Below are 17,269 nucleotides of genomic sequence, written 5' to 3'. Positions count from 1 at the left end.
CCCATCTGAATGTTCTCTTTTTAATCCAACGCTCCTTTCAACTTTTATGCTTAATATTAATATACTATTAATATATTAATATTATGTTTCTGTCCATATCTCTGATATAACTGAGCAGGATGATAACTGAGCAGGATGGATTACATTTAAATCAGGTTGATTTTAATCATGAAAAAAATCACTATTAAAAAGGCTACCGGAGGCTGCCATGATGGATCTGAAATGACAGGTGCTCTTTAATATTATGTTTATAAGCTGCTTTGGTTTCACTTCCATTTTTACTGCTTGTCCTTCCTCCTCCCACTTGGAGCCTGCTGGTACAAATATATTTATCTCCAAACAATCATACAGTTTGTTGTCATACAGATAGATTTGCAAAACAAGGAATACTCCTGCACTTTGCTTTATGATTTATCTCATGGTTACTGTGAAACTGTGTGAATGTATCAGTGCAGAGCATGTTGTCTCAGCTTGAAGAGCTTGGATTCATGGAATTTGAGAATTCCCACATTTATATCTTCTGAGTTTGCAACCTTTTATATGATGTCAGGGTAAAATAAAAACCAACACTGCCACTTTCTTGCCTAGGAGTACCTGTAAAGATCTAGGACTACCTGCGGAGTTTGGGGGCAAGATAACCAACCTTCCTGAACAATAACCGTAAAAGACACCCAGAGACAGTAAGCAGGGTTGAGTCAACAACAAGTCTCTGAGCCCCTCCCCCCTCTTCCCCCAACAACAACCCTGTGAGGGGGGCTGGACCGAAAGAGCGGCTGCCCCATACTTGAATTCAGGGTCTCCTGCTTCTCCCCTCATTCCTTCATCACTGGATCCCCCTGGATCCCCTTTATAGGCGGCTATAAGGCCTCCGCCCCAGAAGAGCCCCCGGCCTCAATAGGAGGGAAAGAGGGGTAGAAGTACCCCAAAGATCAAAGGGAGCCCTACGCCCACCCCCCTCGAACCATAGCAACCATCTAAACTGCGCAGGGGCCATCTGGCAGGTTGCAGGAAGTCGGACGCCGATTCGTCGCTTTGGGGAGGGCGGCGATTGGCAGGAGGACTCCTTGGGGCGGTCCCTCCAAAGGAAAAGGCGGAACTTTTGGAGTAAAAGGGCATGAAGCCTCCACTTCCGGAAAAGAACGGGCAACGAGGGAGCTGCCTGAATCGGCGACGGAGGAGCCCGGATGATGCGAGTCTGGCGCAGTGCATGCTGGGAGTCGCAGTCCGGGAGGGTCTGTTTCGGGTCCGCTTCGTGGGAGGCTTCGGCCTGGGCCTCCCCTGCAGGGAAGGGGACGCAGCCGTGACCCGCCTCTCTCTCTTTCCTGAAGGAGGACGGAGGAGCCCGGCGGGGGAAGGAAGGAAGCGCCGGCTGAGAGGAGGATGAGGAGGAGAGCGGCCCCCGCGTAGCAGCCCTGCCCGGTCCCACCGCGGCTTCCTGGTCAAGTCTGGTTTTCTTTGCCTAAAGTCACTTGCATCAACTCTATTATAGGCCTAGGCACAAGAAGGAAGGATGGAAGGAAAGGGAGGGAGGGAAGGAAGGAAGGAAGGAAAGGGAGGGAGGGAAGGAAGGAAGGAAGGAAAGGAGGGAGGGAAGGAAAGGGAAGGAAGGAAAGGAAGGGAGGGAGGGAAGGAAGGAAGGAAGGAAGGAAAGGAGGGAGGGAAGGAAGGAAGGAAAGGGAAGGAAGGAAAGGAAGGAAGTGCCGCGTGAGAGGAGGATCCACGCAGGACAGAAACCATTGAAATGCCTGGAGTGTGGAAAGAGCTTCACTGAGGCTTCAGGCCTCCATCATCATCATCCCAAAATCCATACTGGATAGAAGCCCTATAAATGCCCCGAATGTGGCAACAGCTTCAGTACGAGAAGAGACCTGCAGAGACATGAAAGGATTCACACAGGAGAAAAACCACATGAATGTCCCGAGTGTGGAAAGAGCTTCAATCGGATGGGGAGCCTTTACAAACACCATAGAATCCACTCAAGAGACAAACCATATCAATGCCTGGATTGTGGCAAGGCTTTCTCTACAAAAAGAAACCTTGATTCACATCAAAGAGTCCACTCAGGAGAAAAACCACAAAGAGGTCTGCAGTGAGGAAAGAGCTTCAGTCAGATATATGTCTGAGTAATTCAGCTGAATAATTTGTTTAGTCAAGTGTGATTAGACATACAAGGAATTTGCTTCCGGTGCAGAAGCTCTCTATGTACAGGCAAAGTCACAGAATAATGATAACAGAATAACAGCAGTGGATGGACCTTGGAGGCCTTCTACTCCAACCCCCTATTAAAGCAGGAGACCCTAGACCATTCCAGATCATTGTAGTCATATTGATATACAAACATATAGTAGATAATATCAATCATTATTGTAAAAAGTAATATCTTCCATATTGACATCAAGTGGATAACCAACAAAGTATTTACTAATCCACTTTAAATCTTTGTCATGTAATCCACATTTTCTCATATTTCCAACCATCTAACCTGTTTTTGTGGACTAACCATTTATAATATAACCCCGTGTTGTCTTTTTCTTTCATTTTTAACCTTAACCTATCCATTTCTGCACATTCCAATATTTTTAAAATTATATTCTCATCTCTGGAGGTTTCTTCATTTTTCCAGTATTGTGCGTATACAATCCTAGCTGCTATTACAATATGTAGAATTACACGTATATTGCCTTTATTGTAATTTCCTGGTAGCATGCCCAACAAGAATATCTCTGGTTTTAGGTCTATGTGTTGTGTTATCACAGTTTCCAGCCATATATGGGTTTTATATTCCAAAACTTCTTTCCTTTTGGACATGTCCACCACATATGATAATAAGAACCGGGTATTTGGTTACATATCAACAATTAACAGATTTATCTTTGTACATATTCGCTATTCTTGCAGGTAAAAACAGCCATCTCTACAACATTTTATAAAGATTACGGTTTCCATCCCATAATTTCTGCCATTTACCTAATTCTATTGCACAGCCAAAATTCGTACCCAAGTTATCATTGTTTCTTTTATTTTTTCCTCTTTAAACTTAATATATTTAATTTAATAATTAATTATATATATATATTTATATATCCTTTTAATTTGAAACAAGTGGCTGTTCAGTCTATTGTAAAAAACATCTAGGGATGAAGCACCCACAACTTCTGAAGGCAAGCTGTTCCACTGGTTAATTGTCATATATTGGAACAGTGCTATCATATCATCCCTAGTCCTTCTTATCTCTAGACTAGCCTTATCCAGTTCTTCATATCCTTTAGTCTCCAGGCCCTTCATCATCCCTGTTGCTCTTCTTTGCACTTTTTTCAATGTCTCAACAACGTTGTGTAATGATGTGACCAAAATTGAATGTAGTATTCAAGTGTGGCCTTACTAAGGTTTTATAAAGTGGTGAGTTCACGTGATGTTGATTCTATGCCTCTGTTTACACAACCAAGTATTTCCCCAGCAAGAAACCCCTTGAGAAAAGGACCAGAAGAGAGGAGGAGAAGGCTGAGGCAAAGTCTAAGAAAGCAAGTTGAGTCACAGCAAGTTAAACAAAAGGTGTCATCCTTTAGCTTCACATTTTAGATTTCATCACGAATTTGAAATGACATATTAGCTCTTTTGAACATGGGAATATTCGCCTCTTTTTTAAGTTTTAAGATTGTGTGTTTTCCCCTTCCTGACCAAGGCTCTTTTTTTTAAACATGTGAGAAGTTGCCTTTTCAGCCATTACACAACAGAGTATTCTGAGTGTCTGAATGCACCTGCAACTTTCAAGAAAGGCACAAATCCAGCTGGGAAAGACTAAGACATCAATTTGTCATATGTGGACTTTTATCTGGAATCAATGTTTTCTGCTGTTCAAGCTTCAGAAGCAATCAGTGCATTTAATTATTTGTTTTCAATTTTTATTAGTTTATCATAGCATAAAATACAAAACATAAAGAAAAATAAAATGTTTAAATAAAAAGTTGAATGCTATTTTGTTTATTCTACTGCATTAAAGGAGTCGAGGAACTTAATGCTTTCCCCTCTACCATACTCTTCTCTCTTCCTCCACTATTTTACTCGACTCCTTTAATGCAGTAGAATAAACAACATAGCATTCAACTTTTTATTTTTATATAATACATAGTTTCTGTAGCATCAAATCGAATTGACAAAACCCAAAATCAACGTTTTTTTCCCACCTTAAGCACAAAATCCAAAAGTGGTTTCAAGTAGAAACAAAATTATGTTCTTTAATCAGTCCGATTAGCAGCCTCTGCTAACTCCATCAACTTTTGCAGTCATTATTGTCCATTGAGGGAATGACAGTTTGTTCCTTTGCTTACTGATGTGTCGCTTGGACTGAATATTACATTTCTTTACATGACCCTTAATCAACCATTTTTGCTTTGCTTGAATTTCTTGGTGATTTGTATTTGTATGTTCAGGTGAGCAAAGAAGCCCATTTAGAAAGGTAAAAGTCTCCCCAAAGTGGAGGAAATTCAGCTCTTTTCAGCTCCAGACCAAACTGGGAGCCCCTGGCTTTAGAAGCAACAATCCCACATGATTAAAAACGATCAAGGACTAATTAAAAGGAAGAAGGAAGGGAGCTGGGTGTTCTCTGGAGCACATCTTCACCCACCTCCCCTTTCCTGAGAATAGAAATTGAATTTAAGATTTGGAATAGAACTCTGATAAATGGGCTGCAAATAGAGGGAAGCTTCCCCAGAGCCCAGGAGACCCTCTGAAGACTGACCAACCTCTTGGGTGGCATCTTCACTCTGGCAACTGAGAGTAACTGGCAGTTTAGGCTGCATGGATGATGTCAGAATTCCCAAGGAGATGACAGGTGCCTATCAAACCTCCTCTGATCCACCTTTTCTACCTGCAGCAATGCCAGGCAAATGTCTGTAAGAGACAAGGAGACAAATCACTCAAGCTGCCCATTTCTCACAAAAGAAGATCCAGCTTGCTGGATGTAGACTGCCCCTTTCTAGGGAAGCTCTGCTTAGAGTCATTTATACATCCTCGGGTCAACCTCCCATTGAATTCCCTTTCGGTTGCCATGTTGTGTTTTGTTCCATCATCCCAGGTGAGCTCCCTCCATTATTTCTGCCTGGGGGCTGAAGCCACTTTCACCCAAAGGCCTCCAGAGAAAGGATGGTGAGACGTTTGAGGAGGCAGAAATTCTCTCCCCGAGTTTTGAACTTCAGGCCTCATTTCTCCTCCACAGATCCAGGCCAGGAAAAGGAATTCCAGGCTCCCTGGAACAGATTCTGCCAAAGGAAATACTGCATAGCTTAAGGGAGGGAGGGGGGGCACCAGAAGAAGGTGGGCGGGGGTCCCAGAAGAAGGGCAAGGGTGGGAAGAAGGAAAGGGAGGGGATGGGGCAAAGAGAGGCAGGGGGTGGGGAAAAGGAGAGGTGTGGGGAGAAGAAAAGGGTGGAGCAGGGGTGGGGGGTGGGTGAAAGAAGAGGGGTGGGGGTCCCAGAAGAAGGGCAGGCGTGGGGAGAAGAGGAGGGGCAGGGGGTGAGAAGGAAAGGGAGGGGATGGGGGGAAAGAGGCAGGGGGTGAGGAGGAGTGGGAGGGAGAAAGAGGAAGTTGGGGGGCACCAGAGGAGGGGCACGACAGACGACTCCTCCCCCCCCCAGCCGTTCCGCCCCCTCCCCTCCTTAGGCACTTTCCGGGGGTTAATCTGGACTCTTCTCCCTCCCCTATTAGGTCTCCCCTCCGAACAACCCTGCGAGGTAGGCCTGCAGAGGGAAGGCTGCACATCCCCGCCCTCCGTCAGAGCAGCCCCGTCTCGAAAAGGGACCAGGTTGGAGGGAGGGACGAACTAAGGCAGGAACGGCGGATAGGCCACGCAGGGCGGAAGGGAGCGGATGGGAAGAGCCAGCAACAGAGGGGCGGAGCCAAAGGGGGGAGGAGTCCAGACGCCGAGCGGCCAGAACGGCACGCCAGTAAGGAGCGAGGGGCGGGGTCACAAAGCGGGCACCGCCAATGGGATGGCGTAGAAGGCGCCGCATGCAAATTTGCTCCGGCGCCGAAGAGAAAGTTTTCTTCGCAATCGGAGAAACGGACGCGAGCGACAGGGGAGGAGAGGAGGAGGCCTCGCCCAGAGTTACGCAATCAGAGGAGCGACGGAGAGACGTGTGAGATTACGCGACGGAAGTGCCCGGATGCAGGTAGGACGCGCGGACGGGTGCGAGTCGTAGACTGAGAGGCTCTGCGGTCAGAAGAGTCCTGGGAGGGAGGCCCCTGGGAGGCGGAGGTTTCGGCCTGGGTCTCCCCTGCGGAGAAGGGAAAGCAGCTGTGACCCGCCCCCCCCTCTCTCTTGCCTGTAGGAGGACGGAAGAGCCCGGCGGGGAAAGGAAAGAAGCGCCGCCCGGGATGAGGCCCTGCCCGGTCCCAGCGCGGCTTCTCTAAGGGACAGCGGGAAAAGGCCGGGACGCCCCAAGGCTGCAGGAGGGATGAGCCCAGGGGCACCCCGGGAAAGGGCGCTGCCTGGACGGCGATGCTCGGGAGTGGAAACGGGTGGAGCCCCCGAGACGATCCAGGAGGAAGGAAATGTATATCAGTGCCCGGAATGTGAAAAATCCTTCAAGAGAAATGGAAATCTTCAAAGACACCTAATGGCCCACAAGGGAGAAAGCCCTCATAAATGCTTTGAGTGTGGAAAGAGCTTCAGTCACAGGAGCAAACTTTATTCACATCAAAGGATCCACACAGGAGAAAAACCTCATAAATGCCTGGAGTGTGGAAAGAGCTTCAGTTGGAGGAGCACCCTTTATACACATCAAAAGATCCACACAGGAGAAAAACCTCATAAATGCTTGGAGTGTGGAAAGAGCTTCAGTCTGAGGGGCAACCTTTATCAACATCAAAAGATCCACACAGGAGAAAAACCTCATAAATGCCTGGAGTGTGGAAAGAGCTTCATTTTGAGGAGCAACCTTTATCAACATCAAAAGATCCACACAGGAGAAAAATCTCATAAATGCCTGGAGTGTGGAAAGAGCTTCAGTCATAGCAACAGCCTTTATGAACATCAAAGGATCCACACAGGAGAAAAACCTCATAAATGCCTGGAGTGTGGAAAGAGCTTCCGTCAGAGGAGCAGCCTTTATAGACATCAAAGGATCCATACAGGAGAAAAACCTCATAAATGCTTGGAGTGTGGAAAGAGCTTCAGTCTGAGGAGCAACCTTTATATACATCAAAGGATCCACACAGGAGAAAACCCTCATAAATGCTTTGAGTGTGGAAAGAGCTTCAGTCAGAGGAGCAACCTTTATACACATCAAAGGATTCACTCAGGAGAGAAACCTCATAAATGCCTGGAGTGTGGAAAGAGCTTCACTCTGAGGAGCAGCCTTTATATACATCAAAGTAGCCACACAAGAGAAAAACCTCATAAATGCTTGGAGTGTGGAAAGAGCTTCAGTCTGAGGAGCAGCCTTTATAAACATCAAAGGATCCACACAGGAGAAAAACCTCATACTTGCCTGGAGTGTGGAAAGAGCTTCAGTCAGAGGAGCAACCTTTATAGACATCAAAGGATCCACATAGGAGAAAAACCTGATAAATATCTGGAGTTTGGAAAGAGCTTCAGTCGGAGGAGCCACCTTTATATACATCAAAGGATCCACTCAGGAGAAAAACCTCATAAATGCCTGGAATGTGGAAAGAGCTTCAGTCGGAGGAGCGACCTTTATAAACATCAAAGGATCCACTCAGGAGAAAAACCTCATAAATGTCTGGAGTGTGGAAAGTGCTTCAGTCATAGGGGCAACCTTTATAAACACCAATGGATCCACACAGGAGAAAAACCTCATAAATGCCTGGAATGTGGAAAGAGCTTCAGTCAGAGGAGCAGACTTTATAGACATCAAAGTAGCCACACAGGAGAAAAACCTCATAAATGCCTTTAGTGTGGAAAATGTTCAGTAGGAGAGAAAGTCTGTATGGACATCATTCACACAGGAGAAAAACCACATAAATGCTCCTCTGTTGCCAAAAGTATTCACTCACCTGCCTTTACTCTCATATGAACTTACTACAAGTGAAGTCCCATACCTACGGCCCTCACTTATGGAACGCGAGCCAAAAAAGGTACGCCATCGCTGATGTATTCTATGTGGGTTTTGCAAATGTCCATACCATGTAAGACCACCTCCAGATACCTGAAACTATTGTCAGTTGGATTCCCTCAATGGTCAACTCTCTTTTTCTACTGTAGGGGGTATAAAATGAAACCCAGTTTTGTGTCCTGGATTCCCTCTTTTCATTGATGGAAATCTCTTTGCTACAATTTTCTCATAAATTGCCTTTAAATAATCATCCCACTCAGATCCTAATTGAAGCAACTGTTCCCTGGTTGAATCTAAGGCTAATTTGGCCTTTATTGTTGTGTGTTTGAAAGAGATTCTCCCTGTCATTGTTTGATACCATCTATTCTATGTGGGTTTTGCAAATGTCCATACATTGTATTTCACACCTCTGTCAACATCAAAGAATCCACACAGGAGAAAAACCACATAAATGCCTTGAGTGTGGAACATGTTTCAGTAGGAGAGGAACTCTGTATGGACATCATTCACACAGGAGAAAAACCACATAAATGCTACTCTATTGCCAACAGTATTCACTCACCTACCTTTACTCGCATATGAACTTACTACAAGTGAAGTCCCATACCTAATCCTAGGGTTCAATATGACGTTGGTCCACCCTTGGCAACTATAACAGCTTCAACACTTCTGAGAAGGTTCTCCACTAGGTTCAGGAGTCTGTTTATGGGAATTTTTGACCATTCTTCCAGAAGCGCATTTGTGAGGTCACACACTGATGTTGGACGGGTTTACGTGGGCTACCACTTCGTGGCTGAGTTGCTGTCGTTCCCAAACATTTCCATGTTCTTATAGTACAGCTGACAGTTGACTGGAATATTTAGGAGCGAGGAAATTTCACAATTGGATTTGTTGCACAGGTGGCATCCATTCACAGTTCCACGCTGGAATTCACTGAGCTCCTGAGAGCGGCCCATTTCTTTCACAGATGTTTGTAAAAACAGCCTGCATGCCAAGGTACTTGATTTTATACACCTGTGGCTATGGAAGTGATTGGAACACTTCCTGATTCTGATTATTTGGATGGGTGAGCGAATACTTTTGGCAATATAGTGTATACTGAGCGTAGAAAGCTCCATCGACACCAAAGAATTCACGTGGGAGAAAAATGATGAACATGCCTGACTGTGAGAAGATCTTCAGTCACAGTGTGTATTTAAGGCATTGAATTCAATTGCATATTCAATTTGGCCAAGTGTGAATAGACAGGCTAGGAATTTCTCTTGAGTGCACAAGCTCTCAGTGTACCTACAAAGCAACAGAATAAGGATATTCATGATAATAATTGTAATAATTCCAATTGGGGGGTGGGTGAGTAAAGAAGATATTAAGAAGGGTAATTAATAACTGCCAAATAAGGGACTGTCTCAGGCTGAATAATAAAGGACTTTTTCAATTGTACGTGTTGTTTCAACCTCCTTAAATTGTACTTTTTCAGAACAGACTTAGGTTGACTCATGATGCCGTTTGTTTCCCATGTGAATGTTCTTTTAATGCAATGCTCATTTCAGTTGTTACGCTTAATACTATGGGATGTTACTGTCCATGTCTTTGTTGTAAATGCAACTTAGCAGGATGATTTCTTCCATGCAATCAACTCTCTTTTTCTACTTTTTCTATTGTATGGAATATAAAATGAAACCCAGTTTTGAGTCCTGGATTCCCTCTTTTCATTGATGGAAATCTCTTTGCTACAATCCTTTAATAAATTGCCTTTAAATAATCATCCCACTCAGATCCTAATTGAAGTAAGTGTTCCGTGGTTGAATCCAAGGCTAATTTGGCCTTTATTGTTGTGGGTGTGAAAGAGCTTCTCCCTGTCATTGTTTGATACCATTTATTCTATGTGGGTTTTGCAAATGTCCATACGGTGTAAGACCACCTCCAGATACCTGAAACTCTTGTCAGTTGGATTCCCTCAATGGTCCCCTTGTCTTCCAGCAGAAACCCTCTCTAAGGCCAACAAAGGTTTGTGAGATACCAGCCATATTATCAAAGGGCCTCTATCCTTTTAGCCTTAAACACCTGGCTATTCTCCAGGCGCTGGGAGATCAGACAGTGAGAAGTTGGACGGATTGACACCAATCTTTTAAGAAGCCTCATTGCCATGCAGGCGCCCTCTGGCTTCTTTAAGAAGGCATCTTTACTGTGATAACTGACAGTAACTGTCAGTTTAGCCTGCATGGATGAGGTCATGAAGCCACCAGAATTCTGTAAGAGATGACAGGCCTCCCGTTGCATCCTACCAAAGGTCACCTGCTCCACCTTTTACACATACACCAATGTCAAGCAAATGTCTTAGGAGGTGAAAAAAGCAATAAATCAAGTTGCCCATTTCTCACAAAAGGCAGATTTTTGTATGTAGACTGCCTCTGTCAAGGGAAGCTCCACTATTAACGTAGCTCTGGATGAACTTCCCATCATGTTCCCGTTCTTTTGCCATGCTCTTTTGTGTTTTGTTCCATCCCAGGTGAGCTCCCTCCGTGATTTCTGCTTAGGTGAGACACTGTCTCCTGCATCCCAAAGTAATAATAATACTTTATTTACAGTCACAGACCAAACACGAACAGTACAAAAGAGACACAGCAGCCAGTCACCAAAAGCCCAATTAAGGGAGGATTCAGCTCTCTCCTCTAATGGTCACAGCTCTCAAAACAAACCTGGAAACCTGAGAGGTGATGTACGAGGAGACATCCCCAAGGCAATGCACATACAGATCACAGCCATCAGGACCAGAGGGGACGATTTCGGGAAGAGACAGTAACCTAGATCTGTCCGCGCTATACATAGGGCAAAATAGAAGGACATGCTCCGCTGTCTCAACCTCAGCTCTGTCACAAGGGCACAGCCGCTTATTAATCGGGAGCCTCTTGTAACAACCATCCAGAAGTGCTGAAGGCAAGACATTGAAGCGAGCTAGGGAAAAAGCTCTTCTATACTTGGGAATGGTTAGGGTATAAAAATAGGAAGCCATCCTCAATCCATAGTTATTAACTTGGTTGAGAGTCAGCGGGGAGCAAGTTTTATTGGCTCTGGCTCGTAGATATTGTAAATCAATGTCCACGAGCCGTTGGACTATCCTAAATTGGGCATCCTTGAGGTCGTAGTTTCCCAAGGCATCCTCCGTGAAACCTAGCAGATGAAGTTTCTTCAGCAGCTCTTTCTCCCAGCGAGAAATATGGGAGTCCGTGAACACCAAGGAGAGGTAGCTGCCAGGAACTGCCAGAAAGAGCACCCAAAACCACCATTTAAAGGTGTTTATCCAGGCCATACATTCCACCTATCGAATGCCTAGTTCCAGGTATATCGAGGCAAAACCAACACAAGGGGGAAGACCCAGAAGTTTTCTAAGGAAAGCAGCCTGTGCTCTTTCAATGCAGTCCTTGAAGCCCCGTATCCATATGGGAATGCCATAAAGAGTTTGGGCCAGCATTTTGGCTTTGTAAATACGTAGGGCAGAGGGAATGAACTGGCCTCCCTGGGTATAAAAGAATCTTAAAATCTGCTAGTGACTACAGGAGGCCGAGTTCAGCACCTGGGTTCGATGTCTAGTCCAGGCACCAGTGTTCTGAAATTGGATACCTAGATACTTAAAATGGAAAACCTGCTTAACAGCATTGCCACTGATATCCCAGTTATACAATTTCTGGGCTCTAGTAAACACTAGTACTTTTGATTTATCATAGTTAATAGCCAAATGGTTTTCAGCACAGTAAGACCCAAATGCAGAAAGTAATCTTTTCAGTCCTGGCCTTGACAATGAAAGGAGAACCGCATTGTCAGCGTAAAGAAGAAGCGGGATCTTTGTAGTTGTCAGCTTCGGGGCGTGGGACTCAATATGTCCGATGTAACCAGCCAGGTCAGCATCCCAAAGTAATCCGGCAAACCAGGACAGAAAAAAAAAACTCTCTTCCTTGAACAACTTCTTCCACAACCAAATATTGCATAGCTTAATGAAGCGAAACCCCCCAAGGCACACGACCCTCTTCTGGTCCAATTCCAAATGTTGAGGAGTCCAGCAGTTAAAGGGACCCAGAAAGAAATCAACTTGGGTCATATTGAAATGGCTTGATTTCCTGTTTCCTTTTCCCCACAATAATGGATTAGAATGAGAGGAAATTCACTAGCAGGAACCATTGGCAGGAGATTCTCCTCCTTAGGTCCTCTTTAAGTGGAGACGGTCTCCTTTTGTGCAAGAATTCCACATTCTTCTATCTAGAAAGAAGAACTTTCCTGCATCAAATAGAAGCCATGTTGTTGCTTTTTAAAAACACACTTGAGTACATATGGAGAGTTTATTTATTCCTTTGGATCCTGACTTTGTTATTTCTGCAAATGAGGCAGAGAAGAAGATGTGGAAGAAAAGAGACTATTTGGAGCTCAGGGTTGGACTGAGGGGTCTTTGGAGCTCTCTGAGCCCCGCCCCCTTCCAGCCACGGGGACCCCTCCCTCCTCTCTTCCCCCAACAACAACCCTGTGAGGTGGGCTGGACCGAAAGAGCGTCTCTTGCTTTCTCCCCCTGTGCCTCCATCACTGGACCCCTCTGGCTCCCCTTTATAGGCGGCTACAAGGTCTCAACCCCAGAAGACCCCCCCACCTCCCCCAGCCTCAATAGGAGGGAAAGAGGGGAGGGATGCCAAACCTCAATGGGATTCCTCCGCCCCCACCTCCGCGGGGAACCATAGCAACCATCCACCCAGCGCAGGGGCCATCTGGCTTGGTGAATGAAGGCGGGCGCCGATTGGTCACTCTGGGGAGTGCGGCGATTGACAGGAGGAGTCCTTGGGGCGGTCCCTTCAAAGGAAGAGGCGGAACTTCTGGAGAAAAAAGGGTGTGAAGCCTCCACTTCCAGAAACAAAATGGGCAATGAGAGGGCTGCCTGAATCGGCGACAGAGGAGCCCGGATGACACGGGTTTGGCGCAAGGGATGTTGGGAGTTGCAGTCTGGGAGGGTCTCCGAAGAAATGGCGAGGCTGGGAGACGGAGCCTAGTCTGGGGAGCGAGTCCGGGAAGAGGGAAGGAGAGGAAAGAGTAGAGGCAAAAGCATTAATTTCATCCGCTCCTTTTGATACAGGAGAATAAATAACATAAAACTTTACCTTTTACTTTTATATAATACATACCTTCCCTAGCATCAAATGTAATTGGCAAAACCCAAAATCAACGTTTTCTTCCCCATCTTAAGCACAAAGTCTAAAAGTGGTTTCGAAATAAAAACAAAATTATGTTCTTTTCTCTAATCAGTCCGTTTAGCTGCCTCTGCTAACTCCATCAGCTTTTGCAGCCATTATTGTCCAATGAGGGAATGACAGTTTGGTCATTTGCTTACTGATGTGTCTCTTGGACTGAATATTATATTTCTTTACATGACCCTTAATCAACCATTTTTGCTTTCCTTGAATTAATTGGTGATTTGTATTTGCATGTTCAAGTGAGCAAAGAAGCCCATTTAGAAAGGTAAAAGTCTCCCAAAGGGGAGGAAATTCATTTCTTTTTAGCTCCAGATCAAACTGGGAGCGCCTGGCTTTAGAAGCAACAATGCCACATGATTAAAAACGATCAAGGACTAATTAAAAGGAAGAAGGAAGGGAGCTGGGTGTTCTCTGGAGCACATCTTCACCCACCTCCCCTTTCCTGAGAGCAGAAATTGAGTTGAAGGTTTGGAATACAACTCTGATAAATTGGCTACAAATAGAGGGAAGCTTCCCCAGAGCCCAGGAGCCCCTCTGAAGACTGACCAACCTCTTGGGTGGCATCTTCACTCTGGCAACTGAGAGTAACTGGCAGTTTAGGCTGCATGGATGAGGTCATGAAGCCATCAGGCAAAATGTCTGTAGGAGGCAAGGAGAGAAATCACTCAAGCTGCCCATTTCTCACAATGTACAGACTACACAGCTTAATGGAGGGGGGGGCGCAGAAGAAAGGGAGTGCGGGTGGGAAGTAGAGGAGGGGCAGGGGGTGGGGAGAGGGAAAGGGAGGGGGTGGGGTGAAATAGAGGCAGGGAGAGAAGGAAAGGGAGGGGCACGGGATGAGGAGAAAGAGAGGTGGGGGGAAAGGGTGTGGGGGAAGGGAGAGGGGTGCAGAAAGAGTGGGTGGGGGGCACCAGAGGAGGGGCAGGACATACGACTCCCATTCTCCCCCCTCACCGTTCCACCCCTCCCCTCCTTAGGCGCTTTGCGGGAGTCAGTCTGGGCTCCCCCCCCCATTTAAGTATCCCCTCCGAACAACCCTGCGAGGTGGGCCTGCGGAGGGAAGGCTGCTCTCCCCCTCACCCCCGTCAGAGCAGCCCTGCCTCGAAAAGGGACCAGGTTGGAGGGAGGGGCGAACTAAGACAGGAAGGGCGAAAAGGCTGCACTGGAAGAGGGGCGGAGGGCTGAAGGGAGCGGATGGGAAGAGCAACAAGCGGAGGGCGGAGCCAAAGGCGGGAGGAGCGCAGACGCAGAAGAGCCAGAGCGGCACGCCCAATAAGGAGCGAGGGGCGGAGTTACAAAGCGGGCACCGCCAATGGGATGGCATAGAAGGCGCCGCATGCAAATATGCACCAGCCCTGAAGAGAAAGTTTTCTTCCCAGGTGACGCAATCGGAGAAACATACGGCAGCGACAAGGGAGGAGAGGAGGAGGCCCCGCCCACAGCTGCGCAACCAGAAGAGCAACGGAAGAGCTCGGCGGATAGGCGACGGAAGTCACCGGATGCAGGTAGGGCGCGGGGACTGCTGGGAGTCGCAGGCAGTGGGAGGCGTAGACTTCGGCCTGGGCCTCCCCTGCGGGGAAAGGCATACAGCCATCACCCGCCTCTCACTCTCCCCAGCAGGAGGACGGAGGAGCCCGGCGGGGGAAGGAAGGAAGGAAGCGCCGCCCGAGAGGAGGAGGAGACCAGGTCCCAAAGAGCAGCCCTGCTCGGTCCAGGCGCGGCTTCCACGGAAGACGGAGGGGAAAGTCCGGAGACTCCGAGACTGAAGAAGGGATGAGCCTAGTGGGACCCCGGAAAAGGCGGCTGCGTGGAGGGCGATGCAGGGTGGAGGAAATGGGTGGAGGCCCTGAGATTGTCCTGGAGGGCCGAGGGTCCTTTGGAAGACCCAGGAATCCCCAAATGATCCAGGAGGAAGGAAGGAAATATCAATGCAACGAATGTGAAAAATCCTTCAAAAATAATGGACATCTTCAGAGACATCAAAGGATCCACATAGGAGAGAAACCTCATAAATGCCTGGAGTGTGGAAAGAGCTTCAGTCAGGGGAGCCACCTTTATACACATCAGAGGATCCACACAGGAGAAAAATCTCATAAATGCATGGAGTGTGGAAAGACCTTCAGTCAGAGGGGCAACCTTTATACACATCAAAGGATCCACACAGGAGAGAAACCTCATAAATGCCTGGAGTGTGGAAAGAGCTTCAGTCATAGGCGCAACCTTTATGTGCATCAAAGGATCCACACAGGAGAAAAATCGCATGAATGCATGGAGTGTGGAAAGAGCTTCTATCAGAAGGGCAACCTTTATATACATCAAAGGATCCACACAGGAGAAAAACCTCATCAATGCTTGGAGTGTGGAAAGAGTTTCAGTCAGAGGAGCACGCTTTATACACATCAAAGGATCCACTCAGGAGAAAAACCTCATAAATGCCTGGAGTGTGGAAATAGCTTCAGTCAGAGGAGCCACCTTTATATACATCAAAGGATCCACTCACGAGGAAAACCTCACAAATGCCTGGAGTGTGGAAAGGGCTTTAGTCATAGGGGCAACCTTTATATACATCAAAAGATCCACTCAGGAGGAAAGCCTCACAAATGCCTGGAGTGTGGAAAGAGCTTCAGTCAGAGGAGCCACCTTTATACACATCAAAGAATCCACACAGGAGAAAAATCTCATAAATGCCTGGAGTGTGGAAAGTGCTTCAGTCAGAAGGGCAACCTTTATACACATCAAAGGATCCACACAGGAGAAAAACCTCATAAATGTCTGGAGTGTGGAAAAAGCTTCAGTCATATCAGCAACCTTTATATACATCAAAGGATCCACACAGGAGAAAAACCTCATAAATGCCTGGAGTGTGGAAAGAGCTTCAGTCAGAGGAGCAACCTTTATACACATCAAAGGATCCACTCAGGGGAAAAACCTCATAAATGCCTGGAGTGTGGAAAGAGCTTCAGTGTGCGGAGCAGCCTCTATAAACATCAAAGGATCCACACAGGAGAAAAACCTCATAAATGCCTGGAGTGTGGAAAGAGCTTCAGTCAGAGGAGCCACCTTTATACACATCAAAGGATCCATTGGGGAAAATAACTGAATATATGCCTGTAGGGCAGAACGTCCTTTTGAAGACCTGACAATCACCAAAGGATCTAGGAGGAAGGAAGGAATGCCACTAATGTGAAAAATCCTTCAAAAATAACAGACATCTTCAGAAGCATCTTAAGATCCATTCAGGAGAAAAACCTCATAATAGCCTGGAGTGTGGAAAGAGCTTCAGTCACATGAGCAACCTTTATAAACATCAAACGATCCACTCGGGAAAAAAACCCTACAGATACCTGGAGTGTGGAAACAGTTTCACTAGTGCTCCACACCTCCGTCAACATCAAATAATCCACACAGGAGAAAAACCACATAAATGCCTCGAATGTGGAAAGTGTTTCAGTTGGAAAGGACATCTGTATGAACATCGAAGAATCCACTCAGGAGACAAACCACATAAATGTCGAGTGTACAACGAGCTTCATTCAGAGATGAAACCTTTGCATACATCAAAAAATCCACTCAGGAGAAAAAACATATCGGTGGAAAGAGTGTGGAAAGAACTTTGGTTGGAGAGGAAACCTTGACACACATCAAAGAATCCACCCTGGAGAGAAAACCTATAATCACCCTAAAATTGTGTTTCCACCAAAATAAGGCATAGTGATTATTTGGGGCCCCAAAAGTTAATAAAGCCAGGTGTTATTATAGAGGAATATGGATCTTGAGTCTGTAATTTAAGCTGTTGGCTATTCCTACTCTCTTAGTATTATCTGCAAATTTGATGTGTCCCCCATCAAGTCCCTCATTTAAGACATTTATGAAGATATTGAAAAGTCCTCGGCCTAAGTTGGACCATAGTGGTACCCCACTGCTTCCTTCTTTTCCTGTACATATAGTACCATTAAGGACCAACCGT

The 17,269-nt window shown here is 46.3% G+C and overlaps 1 protein-coding gene across 1 annotated transcript; it reads left to right on the top strand.

Annotated features, from left to right (window-relative positions):
* Positions 1–12,849: 12,849 nt before the first annotated feature.
* On the top strand, positions 12,850–15,515 carry LOC309399369 (uncharacterized protein; the record flags this gene model as incomplete). The annotated part of the gene is made up of 4 exons (XM_081967105.1): positions 12,850–13,023; positions 14,682–14,807; positions 14,920–15,424; positions 15,493–15,515. The coding sequence occupies exons 1-4, from the start codon at positions 13,015–13,017 to the stop codon at positions 15,513–15,515; spliced, it is 663 nt and encodes a 220-aa protein (XP_081823231.1). The 5' UTR covers positions 12,850–13,014.
* Positions 15,516–17,269: the final 1,754 nt, after the last annotated feature.

The sequence above is a fragment of the Natrix helvetica genome (genome assembly GCF_964273705.1).
Source record: "Natrix helvetica genome assembly, chromosome: 15".
NCBI lineage: Eukaryota > Metazoa > Chordata > Lepidosauria > Squamata > Natricidae > Natrix > Natrix helvetica.
Note: the sequence above shows the minus strand (reverse complement) of the source record. Positions and strands in the feature narration are given on the sequence as shown.